The sequence below is a fragment of the Gnatocerus cornutus genome, chromosome 1 (assembly GCF_029298725.1).
Source record: "Gnatocerus cornutus isolate USDA-ARS CGAHR chromosome 1, icGnaCorn1.1, whole genome shotgun sequence".
NCBI lineage: Eukaryota > Metazoa > Arthropoda > Insecta > Coleoptera > Tenebrionidae > Gnatocerus > Gnatocerus cornutus.
The window spans coordinates 31,423,893-31,450,866 of NC_142233.1; the positions used below are offsets into that span (position 1 = coordinate 31,423,893).

General features: G+C 42.7%; 9 protein-coding genes across 15 annotated transcripts in view; 1 reads left to right on the forward strand and 8 right to left on the reverse strand.

Moving 5' to 3' along the window:
* Positions 1-6: 6 nt before the first annotated feature.
* CLS (cardiolipin synthase) lies at positions 7-1,608 on the reverse strand. The gene is made up of 6 exons (XM_088041950.1): positions 1,534-1,608; positions 1,270-1,314; positions 776-1,215; positions 513-728; positions 303-463; positions 7-260 (listed from the first exon to the last, which is right to left on the reverse strand). Exons 3-6 carry the CDS (start codon positions 1,211-1,213, stop codon positions 164-166), a joined length of 912 nt encoding a protein of 303 aa, XP_087898076.1. The 5' UTR covers positions 1,214-1,215; positions 1,270-1,314; positions 1,534-1,608; the 3' UTR covers positions 7-163.
* Position 1,609: 1 nt separating this feature from the next.
* CIA30 (complex I intermediate-associated protein 30) lies at positions 1,610-2,589 on the reverse strand. Its single transcript, XM_088041954.1, has 3 exons — positions 2,119-2,589; positions 1,882-2,067; positions 1,610-1,836 (listed from the first exon to the last, which is right to left on the reverse strand). The coding sequence occupies exons 1-3, from the start codon at positions 2,587-2,589 to the stop codon at positions 1,612-1,614; spliced, it is 882 nt and encodes a 293-aa protein (XP_087898080.1). The 3' UTR covers positions 1,610-1,611.
* Positions 2,590-2,829: 240 nt separating this feature from the next.
* Positions 2,830-4,912, forward strand: Gbeta5 (guanine nucleotide-binding protein subunit beta-5). The gene is made up of 7 exons (XM_088041939.1): positions 2,830-2,947; positions 2,995-3,131; positions 3,178-3,296; positions 3,343-3,613; positions 3,661-3,801; positions 3,847-4,110; positions 4,157-4,912. The coding sequence occupies exons 1-7, from the start codon at positions 2,830-2,832 to the stop codon at positions 4,166-4,168; spliced, it is 1,062 nt and encodes a 353-aa protein (XP_087898065.1). The 3' UTR covers positions 4,169-4,912.
* Positions 4,904-7,418, reverse strand: LOC148181631 (MTOR-associated protein MEAK7). The gene is made up of 6 exons (XM_088041930.1): positions 6,961-7,418; positions 6,770-6,904; positions 6,500-6,724; positions 5,962-6,454; positions 5,689-5,915; positions 4,904-5,642 (listed from the first exon to the last, which is right to left on the reverse strand). Exons 2-6 carry the CDS (start codon positions 6,899-6,901, stop codon positions 5,334-5,336), a joined length of 1,386 nt encoding a protein of 461 aa, XP_087898056.1. The 5' UTR covers positions 6,902-6,904; positions 6,961-7,418; the 3' UTR covers positions 4,904-5,333.
* A 394-nt stretch (positions 7,419-7,812) lies between these two features.
* Acsf3 (Acyl-CoA synthetase family member 3) lies at positions 7,813-9,917 on the reverse strand. Its single transcript, XM_088041920.1, has 2 exons — positions 9,403-9,917; positions 7,813-9,352 (listed from the first exon to the last, which is right to left on the reverse strand). Exons 1-2 carry the CDS (start codon positions 9,731-9,733, stop codon positions 7,935-7,937), a joined length of 1,749 nt encoding a protein of 582 aa, XP_087898046.1. The 5' UTR covers positions 9,734-9,917; the 3' UTR covers positions 7,813-7,934.
* Positions 9,918-9,958: 41 nt separating this feature from the next.
* Positions 9,959-10,387, reverse strand: BORCS7 (BLOC-1 related complex subunit 7). Its single transcript, XM_088042016.1, has 2 exons — positions 10,185-10,387; positions 9,959-10,138 (listed from the first exon to the last, which is right to left on the reverse strand). The coding sequence occupies exons 1-2, from the start codon at positions 10,320-10,322 to the stop codon at positions 9,959-9,961; spliced, it is 318 nt and encodes a 105-aa protein (XP_087898142.1). The 5' UTR covers positions 10,323-10,387.
* Positions 10,388-10,446: 59 nt separating this feature from the next.
* On the reverse strand, positions 10,447-18,183 carry LOC148181634 (uncharacterized). The gene is made up of 7 exons (XM_088041789.1): positions 18,045-18,183; positions 17,908-17,993; positions 16,532-17,714; positions 16,300-16,479; positions 10,950-16,250; positions 10,639-10,902; positions 10,447-10,586 (listed from the first exon to the last, which is right to left on the reverse strand). Exons 1-7 carry the CDS (start codon positions 18,081-18,083, stop codon positions 10,524-10,526), a joined length of 7,116 nt encoding a protein of 2,371 aa, XP_087897915.1. The 5' UTR covers positions 18,084-18,183; the 3' UTR covers positions 10,447-10,523.
* Positions 18,184-18,311: 128 nt separating this feature from the next.
* Positions 18,312-22,011, reverse strand: LOC148181635 (uncharacterized). 5 transcript variants are annotated; one of them, XM_088041886.1, is made up of 11 exons: positions 21,985-22,011; positions 21,642-21,922; positions 20,916-21,023; positions 20,765-20,842; positions 20,493-20,660; positions 20,350-20,436; positions 19,722-19,914; positions 19,581-19,669; positions 19,337-19,531; positions 18,639-19,268; positions 18,312-18,591 (listed from the first exon to the last, which is right to left on the reverse strand). In XM_088041886.1, exons 2-11 carry the CDS (start codon positions 21,741-21,743, stop codon positions 18,421-18,423), a joined length of 1,821 nt encoding a protein of 606 aa, XP_087898012.1. In that variant the 5' UTR covers positions 21,744-21,922; positions 21,985-22,011; the 3' UTR covers positions 18,312-18,420. The 5 variants fall into 5 exon arrangements, with proteins under 5 accessions (XP_087898012.1, XP_087898027.1, XP_087898030.1 ...); XM_088041901.1 differs by lacking the exon at positions 20,765-20,842; XM_088041904.1 differs by lacking the exon at positions 20,350-20,436.
* Positions 22,012-22,216: 205 nt separating this feature from the next.
* The window catches only part of LOC148181636 (zinc finger SWIM domain-containing protein 5-like), a 31,682-nt gene continuing 26,924 nt past the window's right edge, over positions 22,217-26,974 (reverse strand). For 2 of the 3 annotated variants that reach the window (XM_088041800.1, XM_088041811.1), the window contains 9 exons: positions 26,631-26,923; positions 26,277-26,582; positions 25,949-26,226; positions 25,760-25,896; positions 24,758-25,708; positions 24,547-24,710; positions 24,231-24,497; positions 23,963-24,181; positions 22,217-23,908 (listed from right to left, as the gene is read on the reverse strand). In XM_088041800.1, the coding sequence (XP_087897926.1) occupies positions 23,396-23,908; positions 23,963-24,181; positions 24,231-24,497; positions 24,547-24,710; positions 24,758-25,708; positions 25,760-25,896; positions 25,949-26,226; positions 26,277-26,582; positions 26,631-26,923 (3,128 nt within the window). In that variant the 3' untranslated portion in view covers positions 22,217-23,395. Of the gene's footprint in view, positions 23,909-23,962; positions 24,182-24,230; positions 24,498-24,546; positions 24,711-24,757; positions 25,709-25,759; positions 25,897-25,948; positions 26,227-26,276; positions 26,583-26,630; positions 26,924-26,974 lie in introns of those variants that run through there. The other variant, XR_015770457.1, reaches the window with a different exon arrangement.

Consider the following 26,974-nt stretch of genomic DNA (forward strand, 5'->3'; position numbering starts at 1 on the left):
AGAACAAACGTACTATAAAATGTATTGTGGTACTTGATCCGCTAACAAATGTCTTAATATTGATTCCGATACAAAATAGGTGGAACACAGTCTAGGGTGCCCCCATGATCCTAACAGCCCTTGGGTTGCTAACGCACTTATCACATATTTTATCAGTCTAGTCCTACGATTTCGGTCCTCCCTTCCTCAGAAACTTGTATGTATTCTTGGAGACCATGTAGCTGACACCGGCTGCCACAGTGGTCGCCCCCGTGATGTACCTACGACTGTATAAACCCTCAATTTCACAAAAATAAACTTACCATAGCCATTCCAGTGCAGGATGACCAACATAATGGAACACCGGCGCTGCCAAAGTTGACCCCACTAGTAACAACTGGACGCCTGTGTTAACTTTGCTTATAAAAGTGGGGGCTAATTGTGCAGTGGCGTGAGTCACATCAAAATACCGACTCAGAGTCCTCTGAAAAATCGTTTTAGATATGAGGTGATGTGCGTGATGGGGCTCTTACAGGGGGCGGCAACGACTTGTATCTTATCACGAACCCTGCAGTGACCAAAATTACGTCCCTGGCGATGATCATACAAGTCAAAGCAACGGGGATCAAATCCGCGTAGGTTAAAGTAAGGAAGAGAGTGGCGATGAGGACTTTATCCGCCATGGGGTCCAGGAAACTTCCCATTTTCGACGACTGACTTTCCCACGTGCGGGCGATCCAACCGTCCAGCTGGGAACACATTTTTACTCTATCTAGTGGGTTACATGAAAACTTACCAAATCAGTAACTGCAGCCACCCCAAGAACAGCGAGGGCGAAATTAAACTCCGCTTGTACGATGAGCATGCCCAAATAGGGCGATATAAGAATCCGAGAAACACAAAGGAAATTAGGGATGGTGTAGATATTCTCGCGCTCAATGACTTCCTCGACCTTTTCCTTGACTTTCCCTGTGGTTTCTTTAAGGTCTTGCAAGATTATTGTGCTCTTTTGTTTGAGCCTTTGTTCAGTGTCGCGAAGTTTCGCCTTAAACTCACTTTTGCCGAGAAGCTTGCGGCGGGTGAGCTGCTCATTGTCGTTGTTTGAGGCGGTGCAGAAGAGTCTTAGATTTCTGCTGTAATTAAAATTTCCCTTGACGCAGTGGACAAGTTGGGGGCGGTAACACCACAGTTCTAATTTATGGAAGAGGACCGTGGTAAACCTCACGTTATGCATTTCTGTAGATTTGGGGCACACTTAACATAACCTCAAAATGTCACAAGTTTTTTTACCAGCTGGTTGCTTGCACAAATGGAGGGATTCTTTGGTGACTTTCACTAGAAATGATTGTTTATTTCTTAGATTGTCACTTGGATGATTATTTTATGTGTTTTCTATGAGCAAAGCAGAAAAACGTACAATGCAAAACCATCGTGAAAGTGAGGTTACGAAACAACTTTTTTCGGCCTTGCGCGAATAAATCACATCTCGTAAGGATTTTTTTCATTAAAATGGTTTAAATTGTTACCAAATGTCTGGATTGTATTTTTCTCTACCTGAGGTAAAAAAACAAGCAAAAATAAATGCAGCTCGAATTTGAGGTTATGCCGTCTTACATAAGAAAAAAAATCGTTTTACGTTGATATTATGTATTTTGGGGCTTTGTACATTTCATACGCGCTCTCTTCTGTGTGTGTGGGGTCATATTCGAGGCCTATATAATCGATTTCTAGTGAAAAGGGGCCGTTAACTTTATCTCCTACAGATATACCAAAATTTGTGACTTTATTCAAGGGGATTGGGTACTGTCTATCTTGGACTCTGCCTTTGGACGCCATAAAAAATTTCGAAAAGGGAATCTGTGGAAACAACTTGTAGTGAAGTCTCATGATGAAATTTCTTACTTTGGTAGTTTGCCAGTAAGGCCCCCCTCTAGTATATAGCACGTAATGGAACATATCGTTCCATAAAACGTCATAGTACCCCCTTGTGTTGATATTCAGCATGTACGACCGTCCGTCGCCCCTCACTCTCAATACCAGCATATTATAGGGTATCCAATTTAAATAGGATTCTCTTTTAAACGATTTCTGAAAGAACACCAATCATAGAAACTCATAACAATAATAAAAACCGCTTACTCTAGCTCTAAGAGATTTAATATTACAATAACCGGCCCTTTTAATCCGTCCATCTTTAGGGACTCTCGTGCACAACTCCCCTGCAAACAGTCCTTTCCCATTCTTTGTCAACGATAAACTACACGTACTGAAACCCTCCCCGTGGTCACTATCACTCGACAGAACCCACTTTTTAAGGGAGTCTTCATCCCCAAATTTAAACGCAATGTCTGTTTCCCCAGGTCTGTACACTAAAAGTGGGTCCGACTCAAAGTCTTCCTTGACCTCCTGAGTCCATAGAGATATCTCCTGCTTGAGTTCCTGAAGCCCTGAACGCAGTCTGTCCTTCAGAGGAACTTCCGTTTTAATTTCGTAGCCCCCTCGGTCGTCTTTCTCCCAAAACGTGCACAAAAAGGGGGACGTGTGAAGCGAGGTTTTGCTTATATGGTTACATCTAATGTTGTTTAGTATCACCCGCGATAAAGGCAACATTTTTAGTGTGGTTACGAAACTTTGAGGTTAGAATTCTAAAAACATGATAATGTGGCTGCAATTCACAGTTTGTTGACAACGCGGCCCCCTTGTGAGATTTATTGCCGGAAACTACTAGTTCTAGTGTTTAAATTATTTAAAATCGGCTGGAAGTGTTGAGGTTATAAAAGATTGAGGTTAGGATTCTAAACGTCAAATTTGACAAGGGTGTATTTAGAGGTTATTTCTAAACAAGCAGAAATGACCGAAACCGAGACCAAAGAATGTCCCACAGAAACCATCGAATCTCTCACGAAAGAGGCGGAAACTTTGAAAAAGAAACTTGAGGACGAACGACAAAAACTCAACGATGTGACCTGTAAAACTAAAAATCGATATTAGCCCCTTTCTAACCGTTCATTGCAGTGGCAACAGTGGCTGAGCGCTTGGATATAATTAATTATATGAACATAAAGCCTAGACGAACTCTCAAGGGGCACCAGGCCAAAGTTCTGTGCTCTGACTGGTCGCCAGACAAGCGCCATATAGTGTCTTCATCCCAAGTATGTAGAATTGGTTTTTGGAGGTTTTTACAGTTTTTTGTGCTAGGATGGTAAAATGATAATTTGGGACGCTTTTACTACTAATAAAGAGCACGCGGTGACCATGCCGACCACATGGGTGATGGCTTGCGCTTATGCCCCTTCTGGGAACTTGGTCGCTTGCGGGTATTTAACCACTTTTTAAAAGATTTCCGTTCAGTGTGAGTTTTAGGGGGTTGGATAACAAAGTTACTGTTTACCCTTTGAGTCTGGATGAGGATGTTACCCTTAAAAAGAAAACTGTGGGGACGCACACTAGCTACATGAGCTGCTGCATCTTCCCCAATTCAGACCAACAGATTCTGACAGGAAGCGGCGATTCCACATGCGCTCTGTGGGACGTGGAATCTGGACAGTTACTGCAAAGCTTCCACGGACACTCCGCCGACGTCATGTCCATAGATTTAGCCCCATCAGAGACAGGAAATACCTTCGTGTCCGGGGTAACTTCACCAATTGCCCCCAAAACAATACTTGAATTATTTCACAGAGCTGCGACAAAATGGTACTGATTTGGGACATGCGGTCCGGCCAATGCGTCCAATCGTTTGAAGGTCACGAGTCTGATGTAAACAGCGTGAAATTCCACCCCAGTGGGGACGCCGTGGCCACCGGAAGCGACGACGCCACGGTAAAACCACCCCCTGGAGAAACCCCGCTAACAGTTTTTTTCCAGTGTCGGTTGTTCGACCTTCGCGCCGATAAAGAAGTCGCTATTTACAGCAAAGAAAGTATTATTTTCGGAGTCAACTCTGTGGACTTTTCAGTCTCGGGAAGGCTTCTTTTCGCTGGTTATAACGACTATACTGTTAACGTTTGGGATACCCTAAAATGCGTCCGAGTATGTTTGCTCTACGGTCATGAGAACCGAGTTTCATGTCTTCAGGTGTCTCCAGACGGTACTGCTCTCTCAACGGGGTCCTGGGATTACACCCTTAGGGTAAAACCAACCGTGGTGGCTTCAAAGTCTGTAATTTTTGTTGCAGGTTTGGGCGTAAACGCAAGAGTTGTATTCAAATATTTATGAATGTTAGAATAGTGGCCTTGGTAGCGAAAGGGGCTATTTTGTTAGTTTATTGAGTTAAGTGTGGGGCACAGATGCCGATTGCCACGACTTGGATCTCTTGGCCACGCGCCCCCATCTAGTCTTCGCCACTGAATGTGGCTAGAAACATGTTTCCCTTACTTGCGTTCGGGCGTTCGTTCCGTGGCGAGATTTAACTCCGCCTGCTCGAATGAACGAACGCGCCCGATTTTCAAAGCGTTTGGGGGTTTAAGTGCCAAATTTACAACTTGGTGAAAAAACATTTTCGCATTAATGAACTACAGCAGTTTTACCATTTTTTTTAGCGCATTGCTTTGAGAATTTAGATAAAATTATTTAAGTAATTGTCGTTTTTAGACTTGGAATCATTGTCTGAAGTTGAGTGAAAATTATCGCGATTTTCTGATACCCGAAACGGCAGAAAATGCGCATTTTATTCATTTTGAGGTGCCAGGAGTGTGAGTCGACTTGCTATTCGCGTTCGCGCATATTATTTTTTTTTATTTGGCACCGAAATCCCCAAACAGTCTGAATAATCGTCGCTTTATGTACGCTCCTCCTTCTCGTTCAGTCATCCGACGCGTTTGGAGCTTTTGCATTTACGTTGGTTTCATTCCATTGTCTCAATTCGCGCTTTTTCGCACTTGTTGAATGTAAGTACCCCAAAAAGATTCAAGTAAACTTCCGATCTCTGTTATGGACTGTTTATTTTCACAAATTTCCCTGTACATGTCTTAAAAATCGATAAATCACATGTAAGACACATAAATAACAAATATTAAACTATCTATACTGATAACAATAAGTGAACGGAAAAAATAAATAAGTCAAGCGTACTACTAGTGTGCTAAATCTTTGGCACATAGTCTTTTAATAAATTAAACGTCGACACAAATAGTTTGGTTGAAAATGCAGGTGCTATGAGCAACGGAATAAAATGGTTAAAAATGAATACGAATGGCACGTGATAAGCGAAATCCACATTGAATTGGCGTAGTTTGAATGTAACGGCACATATAAAAATATTTCATAAAATCGATTAAACATACATTTGTCATCTCAGTGTACAGACAAATGGAAAAAAATCCGTTTAAGGCATTTCAGCTGAAAAATTGTTCCTAATTTGAGGACTGTTCTCTAATTCCTTCACTGTGCATGGTACGTCCTGCGATTTTCATCATTGCTTTGGTTTCGGCGTTTCCATCCAAAACGCTGCTACCGGGGGTCCCCACCACGCGCTCCCCCTTTTCCTGGGGTGTGAGCGGAGGAGCCCCCAACCCCCACACCTCTAAATGACGAAATGTAAATTGTTTGGAGTTTGACATCTGGTGGTAACTGGAATAAGTTGTGCAAGATTCAGATGAGTGGCCATGGCCGTACTCGCAGTCGATCCAAAGACCACAATAGTTGTGTTGGCCGCCCATCGCCTGCAACAAACACTTTATCTTCTCCCATATTAGCCGCACTGCTTACCAATCCGTTGGGTAGCGTCTGTTGGTGTAAATTGAGATATTGGAAGTGCTGATTGTACCCTGTCGACGGGAAAGTCCGCATCTTTGGAGCCAATGTAAAGAGGAAACTGCTGTCATCGCCGAAGAAGCTCGGGCCGAGACTCCAGTTCGCTGGGGCGAAGCCCCCGAACATGTACCCGTTACTGTCTTCCAAAATCAGCACCGACGGCCCCTGATTTACAATCCTCCCTACAACACCTTTATTAAAATCCCATTCTTTTTCCAACACCCTTACCAATGAGCGTCGAAAATGACTCCCCGTGGATCTCCGAACTGAATAAAAACCTCCACTCCAATTGATACTGTTGCGGCAAATTTGCGTTAATAAAAACAATCTGATTCAAATCTAACAAACTAGGATATGACGGTATTAAGTCGAGCCCGCGACAAAGTGGCACCAAACTCCTGTCTCTTTCCCTTTCACTAGAAGCGTGAGGCTCATCCACCGCTTTATCAGCAACTTGCGTTTTATCTTTGTGCGAAATATTATATAAATGCATAAAAACGAAAAGGAGGAGCTGTCCAAGGATTGTAGACCCTTGGAGCCAAACCTCCAATGCTCTACGTGTTATACTATCAGTAGCCGCTAAATCATGCGTCAAACTCTCCGCCAAGCGTTGAATGTTCTGCGCTGAAGTGAAGCAGCCCCTAGAGAACCACGATTTGAACTGTTTCGTGTTGCTCAACTTCTGGATTTTCATGTACGAGGCGACTATGCTCTCTACGTACTACAAAAGAACTGTTAAACGAATCACAATTAAAAGGGGGCTCACTTCTTTAACAAGCATGTATGGGATGTCATTACTCTCAGTGTCGCTACGTCCTAGAGATATAATTAACACTTTGAGCTTTTCATCCACTGTGCCTCTGGTGCAAAATACGAATAATTCGGCGAAACGTTCGAGCTCCACGGTGTTGGTGCGCAGGTCCCCAATCCCAAACAAATAGTTGTTTATGTACTGTAGCAACCGGGAATCCATCTGGGTGCCCCATAGTTTCTACAAACAGCGTGTTAAGGCGATCAAGGCGCTGTTGTGACTTACCGTGAGCTCCTCTTCTTTGATTTTCTCGGAGTTGCGACTCGCCAGGCGGAATGAGTTACTGACGATGTGTTGTTCATCTTTGGATAAGAAAGAACACTTTGCCGCGAGTTTTTTACTACTATTTACGCCCATCACCTATAAAATCACGTCTATAAATATTTAAACGCTGGCCAAACGCAATCGATACTTACATTGGCTAACCAAGCACGTCTTTATTGCATGTGATGAAAATTTTTACGAAAACATAATTATACAATAACGAATTATCGACCTGTTTGCTCTACGATAAGCCAACACCGGTAATATTGGAAATTTAGCGATTTATCACGTGTTAAGTGGTAATTAAAGTACGGCCAACCTCGGGACTATTTGCGAAGGTGAGACACCACATTCACTAAACAGAGTGACATTTCGTTCACGGACACTGAACTGCTTGAGGAAAAACACGGGATTTCAACAATATTTTCATTTGAGGTGAAATTTTCGGTGGATAAAGAATGTCAGTTTGACGTTTCCAGCTGTCACGAACTGTCACTCTCACTGTTTAAACTGTCATTGGTCATTATAAGAAATGCAACTTTTTGTTTCGAGCTGATTTTTAATTAAATCTGTGCTTTGTTTATTGAAATGTGTTATCTTGTCGATATGATAACTGTTATGGGTGATATTCTTTTTATCAATGAAAGTGGTCACTGGGCCACCGTTATTTTGTATGGCGAGGCCATAAAAAACGACCTTGTCTGCTCAAATGAACCGTGTGCAGAATATCAAAAACACATAACTGTGATATTTATAAAATTTATTTCACATAAAAAATGATCTATTATTGGGGGCATAAAAACCTGCTTGTTATGTCTTATTGATTAACATATTGCGGTCTAATTTCAAGTATTTAGAGATGAGTAATAATTTGGAACAATCACCGATAAAAATACAATCTCATCTTATCTAAAGAAGCCTGAATTGTTTCCTCATACAATCAGGACGGGAGGCTTTCACAGATTCATTATTTGCACGATGATGAGGGAAAAAATGAAACAATATAGTTTTTACACTTTTATGAACATAGTAACAGTACATGCGATGATAGTAATAAAAATTATAATCATATCCAAAATTGTATATCGCTAATACTTGGAAAAAAGTTAAAAATCAGTCTGCTCGCTCACTTTTTGAATACGCTGTCCACTAGCTGCCTCTTATTGACTTTTCCCATCGCATTCTTTGGAATTTCCTTAACTATTTCTAAAATCGTGGGCAAAGAGTACTTGGGCAACTTCTCCAGAGCCCAAGTCTTTAAATCTTCAAGAGTCAAAGTTTTATCGCCTCTCAATACAACAATAGCTGCGACTCTTTGTCCCCATTCAGGGTCTTCCACTCCTACCACCGAACATTCTTTAATATCAGGATGTCCTAGTAAAACAGTCTCGATAGTAATGGCACTAAGTTTGTATCCCCCCGATTTGATAATATCGGCGCTTTTCCTCCCAAGTATCTTAAACTTGTTTTTGTCTATGGAATAAGACGCGATGTCTCCAGTTCTAAACCATCCATCATCTGTAAACTCCTTTTTGGTCGCCTCGGGTCTGTTGAAGTACTCTTTAAAAACTCCGTCACTCTTCACCAACAACTCTCCGTTCAATTCATTGTTAACCGCGAGTTTCTCGTTCTTCTCGCATTTGATCCCTTTGTTATTGGTTGATTCTACAGTGACCACTTCCTGGGTGGAGCCTTCTGGAGCATCAACCAATCGTACGGAGACACCTGGCAGTGGCAAGCCCACATATCCAGGCGCGCGATCTGATTCGTACAAATTAGAGAGACACATCCCAGTTTCAGTCATTCCGTATCTTTCCAATAGTCTGTGGCCGGAAATGTTAAACCACTTTTCGTATGTTGGAGCTGGAAGCGGCGCTGATCCGCTCACCATCAATCTGATTTTGTTTCTAAGAGTGTTTCGGATATGTTCCACCATTTTAGGGTCTCCACTGAAGACTTTCGTGTACTCCTCGATCAGTTTTGAGTATATTGTGGGTACGGCCATGTATACGGTCGTCCTTCCAAGACTTTCGGGTTTGATATTCACGCCCAGAAGGTGGGACCAAACCGCGTTGGCGTCGAATTTCGGGAGCATTATAGTCTTGGCGCCGATGTACAAAGGACAGAGGAGGGCGTTGACGATGCCGTGCACATGATGGAGAGGCAGAGTGTGGAGGATTACATCATTGGTTACCCATTTCCACGCCTCCAAGAGGGTGTTGACTTGGAAAACTAGATTTTTGTGGGAAAGGACGACCCCTTTTGGGTTTCCCGTAGTACCGCTGGTGTAGAGAATAAGAGCGTTGTTGCTACTGTAGAACGAGAGAGGCAGGGGGCCTTCCAGATCGGCATCTTTTGTCGGTTTTTTCTCCGTTGCTTGAAGCCTCTGGTTCTTATCAAGGACGTGAAGGTTTATGTTGGAGTTTTTAGCGACTCTTTGCATCAAATCCACGTATTTTGGGGTGGTGATTAGAAGTTTCGCATTTGTGTCATTGGCGTAGTAAAGGAGGATGTTTTTCGGGTGAAGGGGGCTCAAGGGCACCGCTGCAAAAACAACAATAAATAGACAACCTTTTTGTGGTATTTACCAGTACCTATCTGACCAGACATCCAAATAGCCCATAACGTAATCAAATAATCTGCGTTGTTGGAACAGAGAAACATCACGCGTTGGTTTGTTTTAGAATCAACTTCCTTGGTAATGGTGGCGGCCAGTTCTTTCGCACTAATAAACAAATTAGCATACGTGTAAGTTCCAACATTGTCGCGTAGGGCTAATTTGTCTGGAAACTGCTGAACATTACTAAAAATGGGAATAACGTCCCCGGCTACAGCCAGCTTTGGCTGGGTCTGCTGGAAACACCTCTGATATGTCCATTTTGGTATTTTCAGGCACGCTCTCAAGTGGCGATTCAGGAGCGACATTTTGCCTGAAATAATCGCACACGAATCTTCCCAATTCTTTATTATCACTACACTAGCACTGCTTACCAACTACTACACAATTTGTAAACCAAATCTCATATTTCAGCTCTAAAAATGTCACAACAAAACAAGGTGAAGTATAAGGTTAAGTAGCAGGGGTTGCCAACTGCGTAGTATCAGTCACGTGGTACCAGCGTAATCAGTTATCACAATTGATCACAATATTTATCTTTGCATGGCACACACTTGTTCTTTGACTTCCTCTATTTGTTGGGCCGATTTCAACATTGAGTCATGTTGGTACCCCAAATGAACACACAAAAGTTGCATTTTTTTAAGGTTACTCTCACTGTTATCCATGAGGTGCTCTTGGACCGCGAAATTACGAGCCGAATGCATTAAAATCTACAAATAAACAATCACAAAAGAAAATCAATATCAACAAACTAACTTCGCTGCTTTTGGAGCCTCGGGTTATCTGTCGCGCCAACGACGAAATGTTATTCACGTTCACTTGAACACGGTCGGCAAGACGCATTTTCGAATCGGAAAACAAAGATCTGGCACTTGTACTGCTTGCAGATGCCATAACTTGCTGTTGTAACAAATTTCAGCTGATTAATTGATTTACCACGTTTGACAACCACAACAGTATTGGGGATTTTTTTATTCTAATGTTGGTGCACGTGATGTTGCCATGACAACCAAATAAATTCAAACTGACCACATTTTATTCTTTTCTCAACAGCATAAATATAAAAACAATTCGTGTTAAATAAATAAAAAAACGTCATCTTGGCCTTCTGAAGATGTTTAATCGTTTTCCCCGACTTGGAGTGCCGTTGGTTTGACTCTGAAAGGTACGATGGTAAGTTTGCGACCCGACACAACATAATCCAACTTACCTCACTTATGTCCTTCATTGTGCTGCTGTTTCGACCCGTAAACAAGGCTTTTATTCTACTGGGCGTTGATCTTTTCGGTGTTTTGGTCTCGCAGTGTTCCCTCATTGGATGCACTTCGTTTCCCTGCAAAGACAGACGCCCTCCGTTTTTGCTCGGGGTAGGAGGTCCCGGTTTTTTGTACGACGTAGTCCCGAAATCTTTCTTGCGGGGCTTTTCGCCTGGTAACAATTTACATAAGCTGTCTTCAAGCTCGATATTTCCAGTCTGAAAATGATCAATTAAACAGAGAATGAACAACAATTTGTCTTTACTTTGATATCATCATCCTTGAAGCGGCCAGGACTGGCGAATTGCGTCTCAGCCGGGTAGGAAGACTTCAGATGTGGAGGGACCATCGAATTCCGCCACGCCAATTCCGAAAAACGCGCGTTGCGATCTGGGAAGTTGCATTTGCCTTCTTTGAGATCTGTTAGGTATTTGTCGTTGAAGAGGTCCTCTTCATCCTCCATTGGTAGATTTGGAATCGCTGCGACGGAGGTTCGTGAAATGGTGAATTCCTTGTTGATGGACTGTCGTGGGAACGTCGCACTTCTATCAGGAAGAGACGTTATAGTGGACTGTAGTTGCACAGTTCTCACGTCTTGGTTGGCCTTCAACATCTCTTTTTCCATCTCCAGAAGCTGTATCCTTTGCTCGGCTTCAAATAGCTCCGATCTCAAATTTCCAACCGTTTTTAACAAAGTTGCAGTTTCATTGTGTCCGTCCTTCAGCGACTTCACCTTTTTGTTCACTTCTTCACGGTACAGCTTCAACATCTTTTCTTTCATCTTCTCCAGTTTACCTTCGTATTCGTTGCGAATTTCTTGGATCCTCTTCATTTCGCGACTGTCGCTTGTTTCACGATCTTTCTTCAACAAGCGCACGAACTCTTCTTTGTCTCGATTTCTCTTGTACTTCAAAGTATCAACTTCAGTGATAATTTTGTTGTTTTCTTCCAACAGTTTTTCGTACGCTTCTTTGATGTGGGCCAAATCGGCCATTTCAGAGTTGCGTTCTTCAATTATTTTTCTCAAAGTGACCATCTCTAGCTCCAATTTGGAGTTAACGCTCATTAATTTCCCGTACGCTTCCCGAATATTGTGCAACTTTTTGTCATCTTCTGGTCTCATCGGGATGTTCTTCAGTTCTTCGTTTTCATTAGTGAGCTCCGCGATTCTCGCGTCACGTTCTTTAAGCACTTGTTCGTTTTCCTCCTTAACTTGAATGTACTCTTGAAGCAACTTCTTGTAGAGAACATCAGGGGAAGGTGGTGTGGATCTTTTCTTTTCTTCGCGCAACTGTTTGAGGACTTTCTCGAGGTTGTTCTTGGCGTTCTCGGCCAACACAATTTTTCTCTTCAACATCATGTTCTCTTTCTTCAGTTCATCCTCGCGGGACTTGTTCGATTTCGTGGAGACTCCTAAGATATTCTCTTTTTCAACTTTTATCGACTTTGGTCGAGTCTCGAGTTCTTTGCGCAAAGTCTCCACCTTGCTTCTTTCTACCTTCAAGTTTTCTTCGATTTCACTCTTCGTTTTAGATAACGCGTCGTTTTCTTGCTTGATTGCATCCAACTGTTTTTTCAAGTCCTCCTTGTCGATCTTCACATTTCGTAACTCCTCCGACAACTGTTGCTTGACCTGTAAGAGATTGTTAACTTTCGAGTGGACATCATCAAAGCGCGCCTTCATTGACGCCATCGAAGAAACATCCTCTTGTTCAGTAACCAAAGCGTAAAGTTTCTCCACCATTTCAGTGACGGTTGAGCTCAAATCAACAGCTGACAAGTTTCTATTCTTCAACTCTTTGATTTCATTCTCTAGGTCCACGATTCGTTTCTCTTCTTCATTCTTTATTCTCAACACTTTGTCGAACTGAGAGGAGATGAATAACTTGAAGTCTTCGTCAATTTCAACAAAACTCATATTGTTTTGTTCCAACATTTTGTTAATAGTATTGCGTATTTCAACTTCTTTGTTCTTTCGTTCCGAAAGCTCGTCTTTTAAAGATTCTAGTTGTTCCAAATTCGTGTCGACTACATTCTTCAGTCCGGAGATTGTTATTTCGTAGTCTTGGACCGTCTCTTCCAAGGTCTTCGCGCGGTCTCGGTTTTCCGAAGAAATGAGTTCTTCGACTTCGATTTTTTTATCCAAGAGGGACTTTTCAGAGGACAATCGATCCAACTGATCGTTCAATGAAAGTACTTCTTTCGTGGTATTTTCCAGTTGATCCTCTGCAGATTCCGCTCGATTCGTGGTCTCTTCCACTTCAGCCTTCAGTTTTTCGAGTTCACCTTCTCGCTGTTCGCTCTTGGCTACTAGAGCCTCCTTTTCTTCTGTTAGTTTGGTTATAATCTCTTTGGAGTTCGCCTCCATTGCTGCCAAACTCAACTCCAAATTTCCCAGGAGCTCGTCTTTTCCTTCCTTCGTTTCTTTGAGATTCTTTATAATTTCCTCCTTCTCATTCGTTATTCGCACCAACAGATCTCTCGTGTCGTTTAACTCCTTCATAGACTTTTGGTACTGAAGACGAACTTCTTCGGCTTCCGCTTTCAAAGTCTCCGAGAGAATGCTAACCTCCTCCAACTGGCGGTCAGTGATGTCTTTGGTAGTTTTCAGTTGTTTGTAGTTCGTTTCGAGAGCGCAAAGTTGAGTTCGGAGGTGTTCCTTCTGGCGCTGTAACTTTTCAATCTGTTGGTGATGGGCAGAAACTGTTAATTCCAGTTCTGCCTTTTCTTTGCCCACTTCCTCTTTCAGGCGAACGATACTTTCGTTTTCATGCTGTAGCTTCTTTGATGCGTCTTCAAGAACCAAGAAGTTCTCTTCTAATTGTTCTTTTTCTTTTAATAAATCAGCGAGGGCTTCTTGGTATTGCTGTTTCTCTATCACTAGCTGTTCTTCTGTTGTTGCTAATTCAACTACACGCTCCTCTAGATTTTGGTTCTGAAGAGAAAGCTTATCTTTTTCCTCTTCTGATTCTTTTAGCTTCGCTTCTAGATCTTCGAGGTTTGCTGTTAATTTTCCTTTTTCATTTTCCAATTCCTTGCGAATTTGCTCCTTCTCCATTATTAGTGTTTGAGTATATTCCTTAGTCTCAGAAATGGTATTTTCATACAACTCTTTCTGCTTCTCTACCTCCGACTTATCCGTTAGAAGCTTTGCTTCCAGAGTCGCAAGATTCTCTTCCAGAACGAAAACTTTCATGTTCAACGCGATTTTATTATCTTCCAATGTCTTCCTAACTTCTTCACTTTCTTGGTTGCAAACAATCAAATTATTGATAACTTCAGTGACCTTCTGCTCCAACTGCAAACATTTCACTTCATAATCTTCCAATTTAGCAATTAAAATTTGATTCTGGTTCCTCACATTCATCAGATCTTCATTAGTTTTCTGTTTATCGATTTTAGCGCTTTCGAGGACAGCACAAAAATCGATCAGCTTCTGTTGAAGAATCACTTCAGCATGCTTAGCGTCAGTGATTGTCTTTCTATCTTCTGAAAGTTGGCGTTGAAGATTTTCAACAGTGACAGTAAATTCTTCATTCTTCTGAAGCGAACTTTGCAACTCCGCTGCTAAACTGTCTTTTTCCTTTTCAAGATCCACGCAACGTGTTTTTGTATTTTCGAGATCTTCGTTTTCCTGCAGCAATTTTTGAATTTCTCGTTTTCGTTCTTCAGACGATTCTTCAGATGAACGAAGTTTAGATTCGAGGTCCTCGTGAGCGGTTTTCAACTCACGCAAGAGCCTCTCAAGTTCGACTTTCTGTGCCTCTAGTTTGATGGACTCAGCACGAGTTTCCTCGTTATGTCTTCGCTTGTTGGAAAGTTCAGTTTTGAGCCGTTCTATCGAGGCGTTGGCTTCGTTCAAAAGAACTTGAAGATCAATTTTGTTTTCTTCAAGATCTCTCAACTCAGATTCCACTGCTTCTAATTTCTTTGTGGCCTCATTTAGAACTTCTTCGGTCTTCTGCTTTTGAAGCAGCAAGTCTGCGTTTTGTTTCTCCAACGTTCCGAGTTTTTTTGTTAGATCTTCGCGTTCCTTCTGTAGAGTTATCGTGTCGTGATCTAGTTGAAGGTTTTCGATTCGCACCTTCCCGAGTTCGCTTGCCAAACTTTCCGCGAGGTTTCTTTCCTCCAGCAACTCTGTTTCAAGAGCCGTCTTCACTTTCTTGAGTTCTAATAATTCAGTTTCAGTGAATTTAAGAGTATCATTATAGCTCTTCAACTGTTTGTGAAGATTCTCTACTTTCATCGACAATTCTTCTTCAATTTTGTGGCACTTGGCAATTGATTCGTCCAATTGCGACGCCAATGCCGTGCGTTCTTCTTCGATCTTCCGAATGCTGTCTTTAGAAACTTGGAGCTCTTCGCTAACGTTCTCCTTCTCGTTCTTCAATTGGTGAAGATCAGCGGACGTCTCTTCGAACTTCCCGCGTGTTTCAGTTAGTTGCGCTTCTAAACTGTTACGAGTGTCGATCAAACTTTGCATTTCTTTCTGAAGTTCCGCGAGTTCTTCCTTCAACTTGTTATGATCAAGATTAAGATCTTCTTTTTCCTTTGTGAGAGTTGCGTAGTTTTGCTCCACATCTTCTAATTTTGATTGCAACTTAAAGTTTTCGGCGTTGTTCCTGTTTGCTTCTTCTTGGTGTTGTGTTGCAGAAGTCCGCTCTTTATCTACTTCAATTTCAAGCGCCTCGCACGACTCTTGTAAATTCAGGATTTCTTTCGACTTAATTTCTAAAGCACTGTCAGCCTCTTGAAGCTGCGTTTGAAGTGTCTCGACTTGTGTTGACAATTCCTCGTTAGCGACCGATAACTTCAACTGCAACTCTTCTAATTCGCCTCTTCTGATTTGAAGATTAAGTTTTTCTTGTTCTACGATCCCCAATTTTGAATTCGCGTCGTCTAGTAACCCCACAATTTCTTCTTTCTCGCGGCGAAGATCAGAGATTTCACACTGTAATTTTTTCATTGAATACTGCGCGTCCTCCAGATCTTTCTCCAACACCACATGTGCTTCTTCCATTTGCTTTGTCTGAGCTTTCTCTGATTCTATTCTCTCTAAAGCCTCTCTCAACTGGTTATGAAGATTACTAATCTCAGATTTTAACTCCTCGTTTGTCTTTTGTAAAACTCCGAATTTCTCGTTGGTGTTGTTAATCGTCGAGATTAATTCCTCTTTCTCTCTATCGAATTCTGCACGACATTCGTCAAGAGTAGACCGCAGAACTCGGTGGTCCCATTGCGTGCGCTCCAATAACGCGCTCACTACTTGTAAAGATTGTCGAGAATCGTGCAAATGTGTCTCGAGAAGTTTGTTACTACTCTCAGTGTCCTCAAGTTTGGCAATTAGAAGTTCGTTTTGTTGCTTCAAGTCATCTAATTCTAAAACGAGCTTCTGGTTATGGAGAACAACATCCGCAAGCTCAAACTGGAGTTTGTCGGAGATGGACTTGGCGGTATTTCTGTCATTTTCGAGGTTTTGGGAGCGTCGTTTTTCGGTTTCAAGAAGAACCAGAGTCTCCGAAAGGCGGTTCTCGATGTCTTCGCGACATGATTCCAAGGATGTAACCTTGAAGAGAGACAAATAAAGCAGAGAACAAAGAGGATTGGGGAAATACTTTTGATGCGAGTTCCTCGTTGGTTGTGGACAGTTTTGATAGTGTTACTGAAGCGTCGTTTAACTCAGCAGACAACTTTGTAATCTCAAGTTGTGATTTCTGCTCGGATTCTTTGAGATCGGTTTGAACTTGAAGGAGACTTTGTTGGAGCGTCTCTTTGAAAGCTTCCAAGCTTCGGACCTAAAAATCACAATACTTTGAAATTTGGAACTAAAATTAGAAAATTTCTTACCGTGCTCGCTAGTTCTTCGCACTTTTCTTCGCTTCGCTCCTTATCTGCTTCAATGTAACCGAGTGTCTCCTTTAACTGCTCCTCCCTTTCCTCGTATTCTCTGATTTGAAACTTCAGTTCTTCATTTAACTTCTGTGCGTCTCGCAGTTGTACCTCAACAACGGAACACGCCAAGTCTTCGCAGGGTGGGGTTTCATCCAGCGACTTTACATTAGAAATAGACGTAAAAGTATCGTACAAAGAACTATCATTTTCTGGTTTCTTTCTGTACTCGTCCAACAGCGCTGTGATTTCAGCACAATGCGCTTGGAGCTCCACCAACTCGTCTTCTTGCTGCTTCGAATTTTCCTTCAAAATTTCAAAATTCCGCTCCGTTTCGAAAAACTTCTCTTCCCAAATCTGTGCCTGCGACTCTAACTTCCTTGCTTGTTCCCTAACCGCGTCCCTCTCTTTGACAATCTCCTCTTGTTCGTTTTCTATCTGTTTAATGTATTGTTCCAAAGACTGTATTTCGGAACGTAGCCTCCGTTGGAGCTCCCGCGAGTCCATGTCTTGGTAATGAGGCGGAGTGCGATTCTCCAACGCTACAACCTCCGCGCGGAGCCGCACAATCTCGTTGGTTTTTTGCGAAATTTGCAGCTCGATTTTTTTGTTCTTCTCCACTTGTCGCTTCAAGTCTTCCTGTAATTCGGCTTTATCAAACCTTTCCGCTTCCAACTCCGTCTTCAGTTTTGCGATTATCCGGTCCTTTTCTTGGAGACGCCCGAATTTAGAAATGGGCGTTTTGAGGAGGTCTTGAAGGGGGCTGTTTTTAGCTGAGGACGAGTCCACGGACAACCAGTGGTGGTTTGTCAAGTGGTCGGAAGCATCGTCGATGCAGCTTTTGATGATGTCGTCCATGGCCACACGGGATACATCTTTAGCGATTTTTTGGAGGAAGTTGCGGATTATGAGTTGGGTTGACTGGGATAAAGAGTGGCATAGTGGGGACGTCAGGACGTCGGTTCGGTCGTAAATACACGTGTAGTGCATCAGGAGAGACGTTAAGGCTTTTAAATCGGTTTCTGGGAGGTCAGAGAGGTGAATTTCTGTTTTGTTTTCAAAGGAATAATTCGGGTAGTGCTTGGTGAAGAGATCAAAGATGAAGGTGAGGATGTCGAGCTGGGCATTCCGGGATTTTGTTCTGAAGAAAAAAAGAATTTTTTATAGATTTGGTTGGATAATCCGCGTAAATATGTTAAAAAAAGGCCCCTTGAATTGATTGATACTTGTCAAATCAGGTTTCACAGCCCACTCGGTTTTTCAGTAACTTTTCCGTTACTTTTTTTACGCGAAAATAAGTCTCACCGAGGTGAACTTAAACCCATTTTACTTACACTACTTTCTGTAGATTCGAGAAGAACTCTCCGCTTCGAAGTTCCTCGACTTCATTTATACTTTTGCAAAGTTTTAAACAATTAACCTAAAAACAACATCCACAGTCTCTAATGCGTTTTCCACCGAAATCACTTACCCATTCGATGAGCACTTTATTCCACTTTTCGTTGTTCATCTTTCCGACAGAAATTTTGTACTAAACCGTTTTATTTCCTCTTATTTGAAAGAGCTTAGTTGTGTCAAACTCAAACCGTTTAAAAACAAAATGTCGCTTTACGATTGGTTGGCGAAATCGGCCGCCTTCGTTTTATAACAGTCATCTCAGATTCAACGAATCAGGTCGAAGGTACCGGAGCGCGAAATTTGAATGGGGAAAACCGGTATGTGAAAAAAGAGGCGAGAGTCAGTCATTCTCAACGTTTCTATTCTAGTCAATTATAAATATAAAGACAAGTTCTAACAATATATAAAATAACTATGATTCAATTTATAACTCGATGTAAAATGTGTTTTCAATGAAAATCAACAGCCTTGGATTGTGTAAAATCGCGTTTACGTAACGTCTCGTCCATCCGCAGTTGTTCTTGTTGGAGTTGCATCCTGATGGCTCCCAATTGGGTGAGGATGCTTCTGCCCTGAGCTGGGTCCCCGTGGTTGATGATATTTTTTTGAACCGCGGGGATCTGTAATACCGGTTTGGGGTGAAAAGGTCTTAAGGGTTGATTTTTACCTGCCACTTGTCCTCCAATTTCCGAACAGCGTCCGACCTGCTAGAGTTGAAAGGAACCGAATTTTTCAGTTCTTTGGCAACTGGCGAGTGCGCTTTCAATACTGGTATGGGAAGAGTGTCGTCGAACCTGCTGGAACTGCTTCTTCTTTGCAATTTTGGGCTTTTCCTGATCATACTGAGGTCCTGTTGTGTGGCGCTGTGCCTACGTTGTACATTACTTAAACTATCTTGAATACTCAACGACTCTAATCTATTCAACGCATCTTGGCGATTTAACGAATCTATTCTACTCAACGAGTCGTAGCGACTGAAAGCATTAAATCTACGATGAGTATCATATGTATTTAACGAATCCATCCTGTTCAACGCGTCTTTGCGATAATACGAATCGAAACGGTTCGGATTGTACCTGCTGCTGCTGCTAGACGAATCGGCGAACACAGAAGTGGATGGTATATTGAAGGAGTAAGGATTACGGCGGGACACGGGAGGAGAGTAATGCGATAGAGCTTTTGAGGCAACGTTGGTGTTTCGAAGACTTGACACGCTACTTTCGGAGTCCGTGTGCTTGCGGAAACGGGACTGCAACTCGTGCTTCCGGCGCAGGAAATCCTCGCTGTGACGGCGCATCTACAACACAAAACACAACGCATTTCGTTTAGTCCCACTTCAAACAATAGTCAGACTTTGCCCAGCACCTGGTCGTCCCTGCGGCACCTCCTCTGTTCTTCCACGGCTTGTTCCTCCTGCATTCTAAGCAACTGTTGTTCCAATCTCCTGTTCTCCAGCTCCTGCTCCCTCCTATCCTGGTCATCCCTCATCACTTGCATCCTCCGTTTCTCGTCAATCTGCAGTCTCAGCTCCCTTTGATAATTCTCCCTTTTGATTCTTTCCTTTAACATCTCCGCTTAGTCCGATGTCTCTCTCAAGACAGTCTCTTACCCTCTCGAGTTCCTCAGCCCGGTCCTGATAACTGAACCCGTCGAGAAAACTGGGTGTATATGAATGCTTCAAATCAGACAACAATCTCTCTGTAATTAGGATAATTAGAAATCGTGGGTGTAATCGGGCGCAGCCACCCACCTCTAGGACTCCCGGTGCGTCTGTTCGACAAAATACTCTTCGGTTTGTCCATTTCCGGCTTCAATAAGGCATTTTGAGCACTGGTGAGTCTTTGGTCTGAACGATACGGTGACAGAGTGCGACTGTTTTGCATAACAGGCGACGAGATGTATGGATTTAGCTCCTTTTCCGGTGTATGACTGTCATACTGCACCTAAAACAAACGAACGGGAAATGATGGAGGAGGCTCAAGTTTTCAGATGATCGGACATGCTGTCATATTTTGCCTACTGTAAACAGGAGATAATGCAAGCACAGGTCAATGTATGTACAAGAGTGCCGAAAGTGCACGACACAGCTTCTTGGCTTAAGTTCCGCCCCCAAGCTAGACAATTGAAGACAAGACAGTAAACAGTTTATTTTTAGACGGTTAGCCTTCGGTTGATTGGTGCGAATTGGAGCACATGGCGCGATAAAGGCCAATAGAAAAGTACAAAAATGACGTCACGTTAGATATTTACAAAAAAAGAATCATGCAGTGTCAGTATGTCTTTATTTTATTCTGTTAAGTATTAGGGAGTGCGTCGCCCTTAATGAAGCCCACCAAACATGCCGCCCCCATCTATATACACCCCAAAACCCTACTTACTAAAGGGCACTGAATATTCTGCAAATCGGTTTGCACCGCCCGTGTCGCCACATTTTTGTTTACGAAACAATTTTTAACAATCTCTTTCTGTAAATAAATGTGTATACAGGAGATGGGCATGGCGGGGGTTTCAGAGATGTTACCTTGGACAAATAATTACGATATTCAGCCCTCCTCTTCTGTTGGAACAAGTTGCGCCTCTGTTCATACTCTCCAAGTCCGAGGTAAGGAGCCGCCGACACCCTTAATTGTGGATTGTTGGGGCTGTACTCTCCATAGCGCAACATGGTGCGGCCGCCTCCGCTCTCATCCTGCAAGAACGACAAGAAATGTCCCCACGCGCCACTTAAATAACGAACAAACGATGCGAACGTCGCCCATGCAAATCGCAAATTAATTGACAATCCATGCTTACCGACGACCTCTCAAAAGCTGTCCTCTTTAAAGCAGCATCATTACAACTTAAATCAAGTTGTTCGATAATCGGCAGGTTCTAGAACGGTAAAAAAAGAAAATGAAGCCTCAATCAAGCCACAAAATCTACTCAGACTCGAACTGGGACTCACTTGCTTGTTGCGAGATTCCTGGTCGCAGTTCAGTGGATGGTTCTCCTTGTTCTCTGTTGATTGTTGTACATTATTGTTCTGTTGGTGTTCATTATCACAATTTGGGGGCTGCGAAGCGTCAAAAACGAACGTGAATTGACGTGTGATCCCAACAAATTTTAATTTACTTTAAAAATAAACGTGCACATCGTCAAGTGGTAACAACAATCAGAGAGCACGTATTGGGAGTTACAGAGTCTTGGAGATGTGTGAGGGTCAAATAACAGACATCACCACCACATTTCACCCCGTCATGTTGGCTTTTCACGAAAATCAATAACAGACAAGGTCGGAAAATAGGCGCTCCTCTTTTTCAGGAAATTGCTATCTATCGCGCGCCAGTGCTGAAACTGTTGTACCACTGAACGACGCTGCGTTGTCTCGCGTGAGTTTATTCAAATTTAACTAACATAAAAAACGATGTGCACAGTGGCTTCCCCAGAACTCTACTAATCCCTAGAGGATGAGTCAATCAATACAATACACTCTTAAAATTTGCCAATTAAGCACTGTGCTACTTTTTCTAATTGAGGGTTCTTGAGACATGAAACGAGCTGAAGGGCCTGGCGAGAAACACGCCAACTTGCCAAAAATAATTCTGCCATAAAAAATTTATTCAAATTTCTTTACTAAGCAAACGAATTCTTTTGAGTACTTCTCTACAATTACAAGGTCGTTTTTTCTTACCTCATTGACCTTTTCGTCAATTTTAGAGAGCCCCAATCGTTTTTTGTCTGCTTCAATTTGCTGCTTGTATAATTGCAGGAGTTCTTCGATGTCCCCAGCCATTTGTGTGGTCCATAAATTATTTTTCGAAAACCGTTGACAATTTTGAGGTTATGTTTAGAAACGGTTCTCAAAGTTGGGCCCCTCTGCCAAAATTCGATTTTAAAACGCACAATTTCAATCTTTGCGTTGTGGGAAATTATTAAACACACTAATTACACTTTGGACAATACAAAAATTGTCTAAAAATTAAAAGTTTAGTTTGAAATTGACAGTTTGGGATTCAAACCATAAATCAACACACCTGTGACATTTTGACATGTGTTTGAACAAGACCCAGCGGTCCCAAACTTTTAAATTTGCTAAAATTTTGATCACCCCTGTAACACAGTTGCGAACGATAAATTTTGGATTACAAATACAGGAGAATTAAACTTAATTGGGTTTATTTGTTACAACTGCCGTATTCAATCGTGCAGAAAAAATCCAGCGGTACTAAAACTGTTTTATTTTGTTGAGAATGAAAGAAAACCATGTTCATTTACAAATATTTTTATTATCATAAAAATAATCATAAATTATTAATACACAGACAGACTCAATGCAATAATTGCTTTGTTTTAACAAATAATGAACCAAGTAATTTTTGGCAATATGTACATTTTCCTAATCAGTATTTTACACAAAACACAATACAACAACGAATTATATAAAATTATTTTCATCGGAATGGAACGTGTACCAATTTGGCCAAGTTGATATATACAGTTCTTAATTACAAAATAAAAATAACACACAAATTCGATAACTCATTAATTAGTGGCACTGGACGAACAAAATTAAATAAAAAGATTCAATCACAGACACGAAAAAACAATCAAAACAAGTTGTTGTGGCAACGACGTTTACAATTTGAATCGTTTAAAAAATGAACTCGGGTAGATCTAAGCACGCGCATTTGATTTCTGTCATTGAATTCAGTCTAGTTGAACATCCAACCCGATAAACGAACGAAACGTGAAAAAGCGCAGTTGAATGTTGTTAGCTTGGAGAGGTAGCTCATGGAATGACAGCTGACATTGCGCTACAGCTTGGTCGACTGCTTTTTTAGTTATTTTGTACTTATTGATACTGTATTATATAAATATAACAGGAAGCATTTACCTTGTAATTGTGGAAAGCATCGCTTGAAGGCGGAAATAAATACAAAACGTAAAAAAAGGACCACAAGGATGCTTTCGCTCAACTAATGAGACTATATCTCTTACGGTATATGTACATAAATACTATACAAACAACAATCTTTGGTAAACAAGTATAACACTAAATGAGAAATAAATGATGAAAGAGAGGGAACGGGTACTACAAATACGAAAATGCTGACGAAATATACAAAAATAATACTAGAAAGACAAGTGAGATCCAGTGCAACCTGTCAAACATCAAACTGACCTCTATTCTTACCTACTACTTAGAAAATATACACATAGTTATGATTATCACGTGACCAGCGTGAAATTTGACGTGGTTGCCCGTTATATAAATCAGTCTGTTCAAGGGGAATAACAGTCAATCAATTAACACAGAAAAAAAATCTCATTTCATGAATATTGTCCAGTTATAATTAGGCTACTGAATGATGAGAGAGATAGAGAGAAAAAAACGAAGCCTCGCTACATACAGTCGCACCACTACATATATCACTTTTTCAAGTATCAGCCGAATCTCTCTTTAACCAAAAACATCAGTTTCTTCTTTCCCTTATACGCCACTTTCATATTTTCGATCAGCTGCGTAAACTGCGCGTGACCGTCATGGGCCAACACGAACGTGTCTCTAGCTTTCGTTAAAAAGTCTATGAAATCGCCGTAATGTCGAGGCGAAATGTGCGTCAGCCTAGAATGCGTAGTATTGATATAAGCAGCGACGGCCGCCTCCAACAGCTGCCGAAGTGGCGGTCTATCGTAGGACAAAGGTTTGATACCGCCGGCGGCGCAACTGCGGCTCCTATGTTGGTGCGAATGGTGTTTTCCTGTTTCTAATGGCGGCGGATGGGAGCAGGAGATACCGGGGGCGGTCATGCTACACCGCCTGAGGATGTCCGAGAGGACGGTGGCGCACTGTACGTTCTTTACCAAGAGGGGGATCATGTTGGACAGCTCGGTTTTACCCAGAGAGTGACTCAGGGCGCACGCCCAATGGATGTCGTTTATTGCTGGATGGGTGTCCTGTGGAAAAACAAGATGAAACGTTGTGATGACACCCGAAGAGAAAAAACTGACCTGATTGTATGCGAGATGCACGTTTTTCATTGCTAACATGGCAAGTTTGTAGGCTCTAGTGGGGTAACCGCGGTGTTCCATATATCGGGCGATGGTGAACAGCTGTGAAGAGGTCATAATGTGGGAGGCGGCGTCCACGACTATTTGATAAGCGGTCTCGAAGGCCATCGCCTCGTTTTCGCACAACGTCAGAGCGTTCAAGGCACAATTTGGAGGGTCCTACAAATAAATTTAGTACCACGAAAGCCACAAAACTAAAAGTACCCACCTTAGTTGCACATTGCAAAGCAAGCGTTCGCGCACAACTAGACAATTCTTCTTGTTGACTAAAGCTAAGATTAAGACGCATTATGGTACTATGAGACATGATTGTGGTCGCAACTGGACCGGTAGCTTCCGTTGCCGTAAAAAACTGATACCAATTCTGCATGATTGAGATCAGAGCATCCACTCCGACTTCCGTGGCACATGTCACTAACCACCGCACCATCTCTCTCCGTCGCCAATTCAAAGACGACAACGTCATTCTCATCACCTATTAAAAAAAAAGTAGAAAAACGAGTCGGTACTACAGGGGTGCTTACCTGTAATCCTAACTCGAACGCCACACTCAACAACGTGGGATGCCTGGGCCCGTTTTCCGGAGTCGCAAACCGAAACGCATCTTGAGCAAGTTTAAACAAATGGGAAGAACTGTGGATATGCCTCTGGGACGATTCCAGCACCGTTCGCAGTCTCATCACTTCACCTGTTAAAATCCAAAATGTATAAAAGTTGTAGAAGAAAGCGTCTTACCTTTCGCAGCACTGAGCATCGTCGAACTCAGAGCACACTGCTGGGTCTCGATGTGTCCCAACGTGAACCACCTCGGCGACCTGCTCATCATCAACGAACTACTCGCGTTACCGCCGAGCGGATCATCCGAATCTTCGTGTTCTTCCAACAACGGCAGCCGCATCGCCCTTAATCCAACTTCGTACGCCAGATCTGGATAACAACTTAACAACGAAAGGAACAAAAACCTCGCAAAAGTGTGCATGGGAATGCTCTCCGGGTGTATCCCAATCCCTAATCCGCTTGTCGGACCTCCTTCTAACAAAATAATCGCTTGTCTCCTCAACACCGCAATCAAACTGTTATCCAACTCGATCTCTTGCAACTTCGCAATTAACCGATCCTCCTGTTTACACGCCTTCTCCTGAGCGTACAACCCCACCGGCATTATCCTTTGCTGCCCCAAACCAACGAGCGCGACTTCGAATGCCAAAGTCAAATAAGTTTCCGAACGGTCTCTCGAACCAACGACGGGCACGTGGTGATACCGCGGTCGGATGTTGTTGTGTTGTTCTTCCATGCCTACGATGTCCAGGTAACTAGGAGTGCGTGGTCTCTGATCGTCGGGGATGATTGAGGCGTCCGCGAGGGTGTCAAAGAGACATCCGATGGGGTCCAGAGGGTGACCAACCCAACAGTCCGTGTTCGCGGGGGCCGTAATGGATGTCGTTGAACACGAATGGCTGTTACACTGACCCGTGCATCGCGACGTACAAGGCGTCGTTTTGCAACTAGGCTGACATTTACTACTGCTACTAGTACTAGCTTGCTGACTCTCGTGCCAACGGCGCTGCGCCACGAGTTGTTGTTGTTTCATTGTACGCACGACGGACACTGCCAAGCGGAGAGCGGCTTCCATGTGCCCGTGGGAGCGAAGAGAGTCGACGCGAGCGGCACACAGAGGAATCGGTTCTACAAAAATCAAACAATAATTAAAGAAAAAAAGTAGTTGAAGGACCTCACCGTGCCACAGGGGTTGCCCTTGAGAATTAAAGCTGCCAGAACTGGTAGTGTCAGGAACATGTGAACAGTAGGTATCACTAGATAAAATATTTTTTAAATGCATGTTGTCCCAAGACATGCCTACCGCATCTAATGCCCTGAAAACGTTTCGGTTAATTTCCCCCAGGTCAGCTTCCACGCTCGTCTTACCTGTGAAAAATTGTCCTTGGTAACGCTGGTAAGCTTGACTTAGAATGATTCCCTGATAATCGTAAACGTTTGCTATTTCTAGGACTATAAGAACTATCAGCATCGTCGTCGTCCTCCGAACTGTCCGAAGAGTCATACGCTGCTCGATTCCTGTCTCTTTCCCTCTCCCGGTCCCGATCCCGTCTGTCTCTTCGGTCTCGTTCCCGATCCGCGTACCTGTCTCTATCTCGTTCGCCATAATAACGATCCCTATCTCTATCTCGGTCTCTACCTGAATACTGTACGAAAAAATAAGTACCAAAATCATTTTATTAAACCATCAACAAACCGTATCCCGATGAGAGTGGTTCTCCTGTAACCTAAAATCGGGATCCTCCGGCGGACACACGTCAATCAACGTCCACTTCTCCAACAACACTTTCCACTGCTGTTTCTCGTGTAGCGTGCAATTCGGATTTAGAACGATGCAAACCCACAGAGATCCCAACTGATCCCATAATTGCCTACATTTATCAGTCATAGGAGTACCTTGGTTACGCCACATTTGCAACCTGGGATCGGAAAGAAACTGTTCCGTGATCAACGTTAACATTCTAGCACCGTTAGAATCTTGGGCACGCAACATCTCACGAACCTACGCAAAACTGTCTAGGAAACTACCCACAAACTCACGTCTACATACCTTCGAAAACAACGAATTGAGTTGTTTGTTGGCATTGTAGTACCCGCCCTGTGACAAATACGACTTGACTTGTTCGCAGACTTGCTCTTCGTCCAGATGCCACGAGTGCTCGTCATCCGCAGACGCTCCCGCCGTTGGATCAGGAGCTCCCGGGATTTGGTTGATCTCGGAACGTTGCTGCAGAATCTCATCGGCGAGCTTCTGAGCCGTTGGCAGTACTTCCGTGTGGTGTTCCGAGATCAGGTACTGTACGAATTTCTGCAGCTGCTGGCGATCCATTTGCAAAAGAGTTTCTGTAACAGAAAGTACCGTCAAAACTGATCAAAATCTGAGGAAAACACATA